A 13146-nucleotide genomic window follows, 5' to 3' on the forward strand; every position below is an offset into this window, starting at 1 on the left:
GCCGGGAGAGGGGGCACTGGAGACAAGCTGCAGGAAGGGGAGTGCAGGGAGAGGGGACATTGGAGACAGGCTGCGGGTAAGGGAGAGGAGACATTGGAGACAGGCTGCTGGTAGGGGAGTGCAGGGAGAGGGGACATTGGAGACAGGCTGCGGGTAAGGGAGTGCCGGGAGAGGGGGCACTGGAGACAGGCTGCAGGTAAGGGAGTGCAGGGAGAGGGGGCACTGGAGACAGGCTGCGGGTAAGGGAGTGCAGGGAGAGGGGGCACTGGAGACAGGCTGCTGGTAGGGGAGTGCCGGGAGAGGGGGCACTGGAGACAGGCTGCGGGTAAGGGAGTGCAGGGAGAGGGGGCACTGGAGACAGGCTGCGGGTAAGGGAGTGCAGGAAGAGGGGACATTTTAGACAGGCTGTGGGTAGAGGAGTGCAGGAAGAGGGGACATTGGAGACAGGCTGTGGGTAGAGGAATGCAGGGAGAGGGGGCACTGGAGACAGGCTGCGGGTAAGGGAGTGCAGGGAGAGGGGGCACTGGAGACATGCTGTGGGTAGGGGAGTGCAGGCGGAGGGGACATTGGAGACAGGCTGCTGGTAGGGGGGTGCAGGGAGAGGGGACACTGGAGACAGGCTGTGGGTAAGGGAGTGCAGGGAGAGGGGACATTGGAGACAGGCTGCGGGTAGAGGAGTGCAGGGAGAGGGGACATTGGAGACAGGCTGCGGGTAGAGGAGTGCAGGAAGAGGGGACATTGAAGACAGGCTGTGGGTAGAGGAATGCAGGGAGAGGGGGCACTGGAGACAGGCTGCGGGTAAGGGAGTGCAGGGAGAGGGGGCACTGGAGACAGGCTGCGGGTAGGGGAGTGCAGGCGGAGGGGACATTGGAGACAGGCTGCGGGTAAGGGAGTGCCGGGAGAGGGGGCACTGGAGACAGGCTGCGGGTAGCGGGGTGCAGGGAGAGGGGACACTGGAGACAGACTGCGGGTAGGGGAGTGCAGGCGGAGGGGACATTGGAGACAGGCTGCAGGTAGGGGAGTGCAGGGAGAGGGACATTGGAGACAGGCTATGGGTAGAGGAGTGCAGGGAGAGGGGACATTGGAGACAGGCTGCGGGTAAGGGAGTGCAGGGAGAGGGGACATTGGAGACAGGCTGCTGGTAGGGGGGTGCAGGGAGAGGGGACACTGGAGACAGGCTACGGGTTTTACCCCTTACATTTACCCCTTAGGGCTATAATAAGTCGGTTAATTATAGGGGGATGGGAGGCACCTGAAGATTAACATTCCACATCGCAGAGAGTGCCGGAGCAATTCATCATTGATCTGATGCGGAGACATCTGATCCGAAAATCAGTTGTCTCTAGAAATATTTTCACTGCTGCTTTCATTACAGTGAAAATTAGCGCTGTTGAGTCTGACTCGGTGGCACTAGTGCGCCTGCGTGAACCCGGCATGCAAAGCCCTGGCATCCGACGGGAGAAGCTGGACAGGGGTGAATGCTCCCGCAATCCAGCTTGATAAATTTAAGTCCCCATACTAGTGTATGGGGACAGCAGGCCACATCGAGAGTAAAAGGTAAGCAGGAGAGAGTTACTTTCAGTGTCGGACTGGCACATGAAGGGCCCACCTAGGGAATCAGTGGTAGGGGCCCATGCTTACAGGCTGCGTTCGTCAACCAGGGTGGGTGTGGCCAGCCACCACATACGCTTGGCTAATCATTAGGCATATCTCGGTGTCATTTCTATAGAAGGGAACCAAGCCCCCATGTTGATCAGTGGTCCTGCTTTGCCAGATAACTCTAATAGAGTAACAATCTAGAATTTGAGGTCTGGAACCTGACACCCAGAGGAGGAAGGGGAGGGATCACAGGCAGTGGGGCCCACCGGGGATTTCCCCTGTACCCCTGTGGGCCAGTCCAACCCTGGTTACTTTAATGATGTATGGCCCCAAAACTTAATTTCTACGAAAGTGGGTGAAATGTTAATTGTCACTTGCTTTTATAGAAATTAAGTGATGATGAATATGGCCCATAATTTTGTACCTCAGTGCTGGAAATAAAGTCTAGATGGCAATTGCACTGTTTCCTCAAAATCACTCCCCCAATCATCCTGTGGGTGGGGGGTGGGTGAATAGATGACAAAGGCGCGCCCACAAAAGTCCAGACCCTGTCCTGCCCAATGTTGGGAGGTATGCACAAAGTTAGCTCAAACAGACAAGTTGCAAAGATGATAGAGCAAATGAGAGATAAGTATAGTCTTACCCCTCAATGCTCAAGACCTGCAGATATTGGGCTACAGTAGAACATAAATGATGCCTATGGCGGGAGGTCGGCCACACGTGATTAATGACGGCTGCAGAACTGAAGGGTTAACCCCGTGCTGCGGCGCCATTTTTAAAAGGACAAAATGGCGCTAGGCGCCATGTTTAAGAGTGTAGAGGTGCTAGGCGCCCATTGCAAATGTATTACCGGGGCTAGGCGCCGGGTGTTTAAAAATGTATTTTGTATGTTGCTACACCCGGACCCTCTCCAGCAGCCACGGCAATGTGTTACCCCCCCAATGCGCTGCAGTGGGGGCTGCATCTAAGTACCGCTGCCCGGACCATCTCTGGCGGCTGTAGCAAGTGCTACATGTTAGGAGCCGCTGAGCGCTCCCAGCTGGGGAATGGGAGCCTAGCTCCCGGAGCACCAGTTCCACCAGGTGGAGGGCGGCAGGAAGCCACTGCACCCGGGATGTGTCCCAGGCTGCAGGTCTAAGTGACACACAGGGGGACCGGGCTAGCCACAGTGCAGAGAGAGAGAGCTGCTGCAGCTGGGACTTGGTCGCAGGGCTGCAGAGCTGTGTACCGACCGCTGGGGACCGGGAGCGGTGCTCCCGGCATTCCAGCAGTGCAAGGCTGTGTGCATGCCCGCTGGGGTACAAGTAGAGCCTGCTCCCCGGACCCCCAGCATCGAGACAATGCAATATGGGCTGGTAGTGCTGGGGGACCAGGCAAGCCAGCTCCTGGTAACCCCCAGCGCTCTGAGCATAGCCGGCAGTAGGGAGAGCCCATGCTGCAAGACTGCAGGGATAAAGGAGCTCGACACTGAGCGCCGGTCACTGTGTGTGCTGGGGTCCAGGGAAAGTAGCTCCCGGTACCGCACGCAGTAAAAAAAATTTAGGCACAAAGTATAACAAAGGTCCCCTGTAAATATAACATATGAATATATTTACAATGTATGGGCAGCACTGAGCCAGGAAAGCAGGTTCCGGGCTGCAATGCTGCAGTGTGTAAAAGCCTGATTCTGGGCACAGGCACAGAGGGCCTCATTCAGAGGCGGTCATTGGATGCAAGCGGTCGCTCTGAATCAGGGCGGCCGCTTGCATCCTGAACGACCGCCTTCTTGTCGATCATTAAGCTGTGGGTTAACACCCACAGCTCTAACGACCGACATGGGTGATGGTCAAGACCATCGCGACCATCGGGGCTTACGACCAGACCCTAGGGTAGGGTCTGGGCACTCATAAGCCCCAGGGAGCTTCCTGCTCTGTTCGAGCAGGAAGTTCCTCACTGACATCAGCAATGATGTCAGTGGGGCCGCCCCCCAAATGGCAAGCGTTCCGACTGGAACGCCTCCGTTTGGCCGAGCACGCCCCCCGCCCAGCAACTCAACATCGACAGCTCGCCTCGTCTGCTATGAGACCCCTAACGACCGTTGTTAGCCGAGTCTCCCGCATGCGCACGACGGATCTGGCTCCGTCATGCGCATGCGCTGTGGGGCAACATCGAGTTGGTTGTGAGCGCTCAGCGCTCACGACCGACTCTGAATGAGCTCCAGAGTGTGTACTGTATATATATATATTTAACATGATGTTTTAAATGTGTAATTTAAAGAGAGTGCACTCACCTTTGATTTCTCTCGACGTCCAGGGGATCCAGAGTCTTCAGTATGCTGCTGGATCCCCCAGCCCCTTCCAGAGAAATGCACTGTCCTCTTATACAGCCTCATGCCTGGGAGTGGTATGAGGAGGTGCATAGAAAGCTGCTAATTATTTTTAGGGAGCTCCAAAGAGCTTCCCCTCCGTGGCCAGGAAACCCTGCCTAGGGACCTTGGTTGCCAGCCTCTGGAGCTCAGATTCAGGCAGATGTGGCAGGCTTGGTCCCTTAGCAGATTCCTGGAAGTCCGTTTTGAATGAAAACTTCCCCCAGCCCTAGACGAGCCGACTCCTGGGTGGTGACTAAAACACCAGGTGGGCTCAGGCACAGGGGAGTGACCACTCCCCACTGTCCATAGGGGACAATGTTAAACATGCATGTGGACAGCACATGCACTTAAGTTGATTGGTTGAAAACAACAAGGCGGACTTGCCCCCTGTGGTAATGTGTATTGGAGTGGCAAAAAAGAAGGCACGTGAGCCCTATAAGTGTGTATCTTTTGAATATTAAGACTGTTGATCATCTCTGTATGCTGCACCCCATTGAGCAAGAAACATCTTTGCCTTATGACTGCATCTGAATCCTGCGAGCAACAGAATTGCGCGAAACGCTATTCTGTTCTTCTGCTTTTCTGGATTGAGCCAAGAGTCTCCAAAGCTCAAGCCCTCTGCCAGCTACCGTGCAGAGCCTGGTCCACTACGAGGGATCGTGAATATCAGCCACCACCAATCAGGAGGTGTGGCCACAGCTAGTCGACACATACACAGCAGTAAACTTTTCCAAATGCCAACGGTAGGAGTTTGGTGGTGGCAGCTACATACCAGCCCACTGCGCAGTAGGTGGAGTCAGTGACAGGCGGTCACTGATGGTAAGAGGGTGTCCCTGATACCCCAAGACCCAGTAGGGATTGAAACCCATCCTGTGATCGGGAGTGGAGGCTGAGGCCATCCGGTCACAGTGCCAATGTCGATTCACCTCCTCTGTTGCTGTCCTCGCCGCATGTAGGTAATTATGGGGTCTATTTACTAAGCCTTGGATGTAGATAAAGTGAATGGAGATAAAGTACCAACCAACCAGATCCTGTAATATTTCAAATGTAGCCTGTGATATGGCATTTAGGAGCTGGTTGGCTGGTACTTTATCTCCACTAACTTTATCTCCTTCCAAGGCTTAGTAAATAGGCCCTATTCAATTAGATGAGAAAAGACGAGATCCGCGAAAAAGTATCGTGTATGACATCATTTCACCAAGCAGAAACTTATCTCCATATTCAATTCCAAATACTTTTCACATACGCGGAAAGTCAATGCAATGTAATAGGCGGAAAAGATTCACCTCCGAATAGAATTGCGGTTTTGGGGTGCAAACGCCAGGAAACCACACAGCACGCTTGGGACAGCCCCCCAAAGCATAAATGCGTAAAAAAAATCTCTAAAAAAAAAAAGTGAGGAACACCCCAAAAAATAACTTTAATAATGGGGACGAAAAAGTGCAAAGTGAGGGTACAAACTTTTAAACTAGCGAAATAGCCTTTTGGGGGTCTGCTAGTATGGGGGAGGTGTTTTATTGATTGCAGGTGCTTGCTTCACTTTAGCGAATTTAAATCATGCTTGCACCCATATTCAAGTACCCCAAATTTGAAAGAACTACTTATTTTCACACAAAAAAACTGCTTAATGCTATTCTTCACCACTTGTGCAAAGACGCTAGGTAGAAGCAATTGACAGCACTTAAGTACCCCAAATAGCTTCAGTAGGGCTATTCGGGGACATCTATATTGATCCCCAATGTTAGTGCATCTTTTGGGGAGTGTCAGGCTGATTTCCCCAATTTCTGACAGCATTTTCGCCCGTTAAGAGTTTCACCGGGACGCATTTTCGCGTCCTTTGGAATTTAATACGGCGAATAGCGGGGGGGCGCCCGATCAGTTTCTGCGGCCGAAACACATGATATAGGCGAAAAGTGCGGCAGGCGGAAAAGTATCACGAGTGTGAAACTAATTGAATACTGCCCTATGTATGTTATCACAGATAGATGTATCTTTAAAATTTTGTTAAAACATTTTATTTTGAGATGACAAGTACAGAGAAGAAATGTTCATCCAAACAACAACCACATAGTAACAGATGGTGTCTCTTTCTTTAAATAAACCAACTGTTTTAAATTAGCACTGCGATTAGTGGTAAAGGGGTCTATTCATCAAATGATAAATGGCCCGGTAACCATGCGGAAACGCTAGTTTCTGCATATTTACGTTACCGGGCCAGTCATCAATAGGGGTCCGTTAGGACCCCCCTGGTATTCGGCAAACGGCGTTTGCTGCCAAGAACAAGCGTCATCTTCAGACGGCGCTTGCTCTCGGATCCCTGCTCCTTCCTATGGGAGGGAGTTCCAGTGATGCGAAGAGGGATCCGAGCGGATCCCTTCGCCACCTCCTCACTTCCTCCCCGGCAGCTTTGTGCATGCGTGACCCGAGGTCACGCGTGCGTTGCCGAGACGACGGGGAGAAGGTAAGTAACGCAGTTACAGAAGCAGCCCCCCCTAGTTACGGCCCTGAGTACAGTCTTTCCTGATCCCCTGTAGTGCCTACACTGAACGAGTTGACGTTTAGTGCAGACACCCTTAATAATAAAGCCGAGGGGAATCCTGGTGTGATAGCGCTGATGGAGGATTTATTCACAGCAGGATATGGCTTTTGTGTGAGCTAATTTTCTGACCTGCAGTAACTTACCACCCAGCTGGGGCAACCGAAGGCTTGCAGCCAGAAGAGTCCTCTCCTTGTGGCACAGATAATAATGTTGTAATATTTCATCATTGAGTGCAAACCTGCGTTATATGTAGCAACTCTCTCACAGAATTCCAGCATGCAGTACAGCAGGGGTTCCTCAAGTCACGGTAACAGTCCAGGTTTTATGGATAGCCACAGTTGACCACAGGTGATTTAATTAGTACCTTAATTATTTTGATTTAACCGTCTGTGCTTAAGCATGGATAGCACTAAAACCAGGACTGATAAGCTGGCCATACACCTGCACGACCAGCATACCTTCCGATACAGCATCCGACTCCCTGGCAATCCCGGCAGCATATTTGTTGTTTTTCTTAGCGCAGGATCTGTCGTATGATCGATCCTGTGCCTCAGGCGCTCATTAGGGAAACCGTCATTGAAATTACTTGAATTGCCGCACGATGGCTCGCATGAACAAAATAAACGGCACGATCTGCACACGATAGGACGGAACATACGGGCTGCATATCTGATCATGAGATCCGATTATAGGAGCTGCGGGAGCGCGCATCGGATCGTATCGTACTAAAAAAAAAATACACAATTTTCACAAGATCCATCATATGACTCGTCGAAAATCGGGCAATCGGGCCAGCATTAGTGTGCCTTGAGGAGCGAGGTTGGGAATCACTGCAGTACAGCTCTCAATGCTATTCCGTTTTACATTATATATATATATATATATAGACATACACACACACATTTAGAGCTATTTCACACACTCCGGTTCTGGCCAGCCAGGCAAGAACCGGACGGTAGCTGGCCAGGGTTTTTCAGGCACTCTGCGCCTTTCACAGGCAGCGGCTTTGAGCTGCTTTTATTTATTTTTTTATTTATCCTATTGGGCATGCGCAGCAGCAGCTGCACAAGCCCGGCCGGCAGAAGCCAGTGTGTGTGAAAGGAAACATTGGCGTGCATGGACGGTACGGACACCGAATGGCACCGGCCTGCATAGTAGTTTTTTCCGGCTATATCACGGCGACCGTGCCGCGACTGTGTCGTGTGAAAGGAGCCTGTCCTTTCCTTGGAGTACTATATTTCACAGCCGGTTAAATACCGGGAGGCTTTTTGCCGCCCGGTCAAAACCGGCATGTGTGAAATAGCTCATACTGTATACATCAGACCCTCCGGGTGCTGCTCTGCTCCTAGACTTCCCACCTGATGTATGATTGCAGTCACCTGTGTTGAACTAGGTAATGGATGAGACAGGTGTTTCACCACAGGTGGCTGCAATCATACATTAGGCAGGAAGTCCAGGAGCAGAGCATTATTATCACACTACAATGATCAGCTGGAGTGAAGAAGACAGGGGCTGTGTGACTCTGAGGGCTGCTGTTATAGCTGCTCACTCTACTACTACAATAAGCACCATATACCACCAGACTGACCACAGCAGCCATTTTGTTTGCCGCATTTTTGCTATAGCTGCAGTAAACCTTAGTCTTCAGAAACATGGCCGCCGCCCCTTATGTCCCCATGTAGGGACCTGAGTCACTAGGGTATCCACTGTTTATATTGTTACCATCTCCTCCCTCGGGCACCGGCAGATGGCGCAACACGGAAATAGTATCTGGGAATTGTAGTTCTACACCTTCATGACGCCTTCAGCGTGACCTGGAAAGGACTACAACTCCCATCAGCCCTTGCGGCGCAGGCATTGGTGATGTGAAGAGGCTGCCTAAAGCTTGTCCGTCCGCCGGTGACACATCCTGCTGCAGGGATAAGGTATGAGCTCCTGCTGTTATTGTTATTATTATCATCATCCTCATCATCATGCAGATGGGCCAGGCTGTATGAGGGAGCACAGGGCTGGAGCCCTCTTACACTCCCAGCCTCTGCATGTGCAGCTCATTATATACAAGGCTTGGAGATTATAAAGTGCCAGCAACACCCCTCCCCCCCCTCATCCCATGTCACATGACCACAGATGTTAAAACCAGGGTTCAGCTCAGAAACAATTATTAAGTTAATTTTCTTTGTTTAGCTGAATTTACATGTAATTATATTGTGTTGAATGGAATGAGTCATTTTCTGTGTTATTAGGGTTACCTGGTCTGCACAATGTGCTGGATCCGCCGTTGCCAGCAGGGTTATTTTCCCCGCCGCCTCTGTACATGATTGCGGTAATTTTGCGTCTGATAATGTACAATCACAACACGGTAAAACGTAATTAAAAAGAAAGCGAAGTCCTGGAACTTCTGAGCTATATGGCCTTGTAATATGGTTCTGGTCAGTCTGAGGGAGGGAGACGGTCGATGTTTCACGTCGCAAAATACTCGCTTGGCAATATAGCCAAGAGAGTAATGCGCTTTTGTGCACAGAAAACATTTACGCTTGCATCCACGTACAGATCCGGGCGCATCTCGCCTCAGTCAGGATAGGCTTTTGCCACCGTTTGTTTAAAAAAGGTGGATGTTTATGCCCGATGTAGCGTTATCCGTGAACCTAGTTTGGAGACGTAATGTTTTAATAGAATCAGTCTATTTTGCTGGAAGCTCCTGCGTACAGGGACGCACAGCCGCTCGTACAGGAGGCCGTACTCTGCCATAGTGCAAGCGCGAGCATTTCATGGTGCGACCGATGGGGCATTTAAGGACACTCCGGATGGTAATGCGGCATCTATAGATTCTGTGAGTCCTTGTACATTTGAGAGCACGCCTGTACACAGGGGAAGGGATTTAGGGCCTAATTCAGACCCGCTCGCGAGCGCTGAGTGCTCGCGGTGCCCTAATGCGCATGCGCACGACGGAGGGAGCTCCGTCGTGCGCATGCGCGAGACCCGCATAGCGACAGCCAAGCTGTCGATGGTGACTAACAGCACGCCCCCTTTGGTGGGCGTGCCGGGGGCGTTGCTGCCCAGACGGAGGCGTTCCCATGGGAACGCCTTCCGTCTGGAGTCGGCCCCACTAACATCACTAGTGATGTCAGTGGGAGTGCTTTTGGCTCTGATAGAGCCAAAAGCGCTCCTGGGCTTGCGGCAGCGAGACCCTACCGCAGGGTCTCGTCGCAAGCCCAATGGTCGCGATGATCTTGACCATCGCGACCATCTTTTTGGCCGCTCGCATAAGCTGTGGGTGGTCACCCACAGCTATGCGAGCGTCCAGGAGGCCGCTCCATTTTTAGGTAGGAGGGCCCTGATTTAGAGCGAGCGCTCTGGTCAGAGCTTCCGGCTCTGAATCAGGCCCTTATACCGGCATTAGCAGATGGTAATGCGGCGTCTATAGATTCTGTGAGTCCTTGCACATTTCAGAGCACGCCTGTACACGGGAAGGGATTTATCCCGGCATTAGCAGATGGGACTTTGGCAACTCGAAATCTGCCCCTATAGGAGCAAATTAACAATCCGGAGCTGACTGATCACTTTATTCCCTTCCCTTAGGAGACGTCACCTGAAGACCAACCATGGAGGTCCAGTTCCTGGAACACATCCGTCACTCGCTGCTGATTGACGGGAACAAAGACCTGATCATAGACAAGCTGCTGAATCTCACCATGGAGATCATCTGCCTGCTGACTAGAGAGGTGAGAGGCGCCGGATAAATCACTGTTCTGTTTACTAGCGAAACTACAGGGGCAAAGTGCACCGCCTGCCGAAATATGATGAATGCGGCCATTTTGTGGTCTAAGCATGTGTTTATAGCACTCTAACCTCTCATTTCATTATGATTTGGTAACCTCTCTGATGCGTGAGGCACCAAGGGTCAGAAGTGCCTCATGTCTCTGTCATGTCACTGGTGCAAAACTAACTGGCGACATTCTCATAAATATTAATGTGAGGTTTTATATAGAATTAAGTCTGGAAACGTTCCTGACGCCTCTGTTGGTTCTTTACCAAAAGTTTATATACAGGGAGTAGACGCTACTGTGCTACGTTCCAGTTCCTAATTGTGAGCCGGAACCCAGGCCATCTGCTCTGCATCCTGTTGGTCTGTGATATATATGAGGCCTGCTCTGTATGTGCAGTGACCGTTACATGTTATATGTATGTAGCATAGGGCTTGTACAGGATAGTGACATCTATACCTGTTGCTGTGTTTGCACATTTTGGTATTGTTGGGTTGGGTACGGGATGCCGACGGTCAGAATCCCAACACGGCATCCCGACTGTTAGCATACTGACACCTGCAGGTAAGTAGCCTAACCCTACCTCCCCGCAGCCGGAGTCTAACCCACCACCCCCTGCAGCCTGACCCTCCCCATAGTGCCTAAACCTCCCCCTAACCCCAATACTAACCAATGGGATACTGGCGCCGGGTTTCTGACTGGTGTCGGGAAATGAACTACATCCCGTTGTGTCTCGTAGGATTTCATTGTTGTGAGAAAGTCGGGTGACCAGGTGCAAGACAGCAGCGGCCCCCCTGTGTCAGACAGAAGCAGCTGCACCCAGAGTCCAAACATGGAGGCTCCACCTCATGCGCCAACCGAGGAGAGGAACAGTGACCGGATTATCCTGGAACCTCCTGAGATATATCACAGAGTGACAGAAAAGGTGAGTGTGCTTATTGTACACACAGTAGCTATAGATTACTAGGGAATAATTTTTTTTTTTGTTTGTTTGTTTTTATAGCTGCTATAAGGGCTTTTGATTGATAAGGTGCTTGTGTACTTAAATTCTGATCCTGTGGGTACCATAGAGGGAGAGAGGGCCCTGCTCGCAAGAGCTTACATTCTAAGCATATTGTGTATTACACAGTGCTCCTAGGTACGTGGGTAAGTCATGGAACCTGCTCTCCTTTTGCTATAGGTACCTGGGAAACGTAAAGATGTGGAGGTCTCGTTCTCTGTGACAGAGTGGGACTATTCAGCTGGACCAAAGGATGTTGTAATGGACCCTTCGCACTCACGCGACTCAGTGGGTAAGAGGACGGTTCTCCGGATGTGTGTTCTCTATCCTGCCTGATGTCTGTCCATCTCCATCCAGTCACCTCTCTCCACCTTTCTTCTGGCTATTTGGCCTTTACTGAATATGACTGGGCGTGACTACGGGAAGGTTCTAAGATGGAGATGATATTGGGACAATAGATGTAATGTTGCAAATACAGTGTTTCCATTTCTGTACATAAGAATAGCTAAATATTTAGCCCTCATTGCAATCTCTGGTGAGGTTCAGCAGCTAAAGCTATTTGTAATTGTTCCGAAAGCCACCAGAGTCTGGAATTAAATCTAACGTTTTCGTTGACCCTCTTTCAATCCGTGTGTTACGTTAGGACAGTTCTGGGTCGATCCTATGAGCTGCGAGTTAGTGCTGCTATATGCCGCTCTTACGGTGTCTCCGAAGGGCTACATTTAAAGATCTGGGACGAGAACGGGTCGCGAGGGGGGTGAGTTGCAGTTTTTACACCGTTGCTACCTGCAACTAATAGGATCGACCCCATTGATCTTAATTTTGTGGAACGTCCAAACAGAAGGTACCTCTGCCGTATATTCTATTAACATCCCTCAATACTATTATTGTCCTCAGATTCTACACCTGTCACGGCTTGTTGTCCAATTGCAGCCTGTCGTTAGATGAGCGCGCAATCTTACCGATTTTGATGGGGTCTAATATGTATCAGTTCACCTTAATTTCTACATAGTTTACTATCTGTCGGGGGCCCCCAGCTGCGACTCTAAGGCAGAATGTACATTATATATATATATATATATATATATATTTTCGATGAAGATAACATATTAATCAGAAATACACTCTATACATTGTTAATGTGGTAAATGACTGTACTAGCTGCAAACTTCTGTTTTTTAAAGGAATATCTACATAGGTGTATAGAGGCCCATTTCCAGCAACCATCACTCCAGTGCTCTAATGGTACATTGTGTTTGCTAAGCGCGTTAGAAGACTAATGGATGATTAGAAAACCCTTGTGCAATTATGTTAGCACAGCTGAAAACTGGTTTGCTCGTTAGAGAAGCTATAAAACTGGCCTTCCTTTGAGCTAGTTGAGTATCTGGAGCATCACATTTGTGGGTTCGATTATACTTTCCAAATGGCCAGAAAAAGAGAACTTTCATGTGAAACTCGACAGTCTATTCTTGTTCTTAGAAATGAAGGCTATTCCATGCGAGAAATTGCCAAGAAACTGAACATTTCCTACAATTGTGTGTACTACTCCCTTCAGAGAATAGCACAACAGTCTCTAACCAGAGTAGAAAGAGAAGTGGGAGGCCCCGGTGCACAATTGTGCAAGAAGACAAGTACATTAGAGGCTCTAGTTTGAGAAATAGATGCCTCACAAGTCCTCAACCGGCAGCTTCATTACATGGTACCCGCAAAACGCCAGTGTCAACGTCTACAGTGAAGAGGTAACTCCGGGATGCTGGCCTTCTAGGCAGAGTGACAAAGAAAATGCCATATCTGAGACTGGCCAATAAAAGGAAAAGATTAATATGGGCAAAAGAACACAGACATTGGACAGAGGAAGATTGGAAAAAAGTGTTAAGGACAGACAAATCGAAGTTTG

At 50.2% G+C, this 13146-nt stretch overlaps 1 protein-coding gene across 2 annotated transcripts in view; it reads left to right on the forward strand.

Annotated features, from left to right (window-relative positions):
• Positions 1–8069: 8069 nt before the first annotated feature.
• Positions 8070–13146, forward strand: part of LOC148507602 (uncharacterized) — a 103320-nt gene continuing 98243 nt past the window's right edge. The window contains exons 1-4 of one of the 2 annotated variants that reach the window (XM_088445831.1): positions 8070–8410; positions 10065–10207; positions 10989–11174; positions 11430–11541. In XM_088445831.1, the coding sequence (XP_088301957.1) occupies positions 10088–10207; positions 10989–11174; positions 11430–11541 (418 nt within the window). In that variant the 5' untranslated portion in view covers positions 8070–8410; positions 10065–10087. The remainder of the gene's footprint in view (positions 8411–10064; positions 10208–10988; positions 11175–11429; positions 11542–13146) is intronic. The other variant, XM_088445830.1, reaches the window with a different exon arrangement.

This window comes from Taudactylus pleione, unplaced genomic scaffold (genome assembly GCF_031769625.1).
Source record: "Taudactylus pleione unplaced genomic scaffold, aTauple2 ptg000390l, whole genome shotgun sequence".
Lineage (NCBI taxonomy): Eukaryota > Metazoa > Chordata > Amphibia > Anura > Myobatrachidae > Taudactylus > Taudactylus pleione.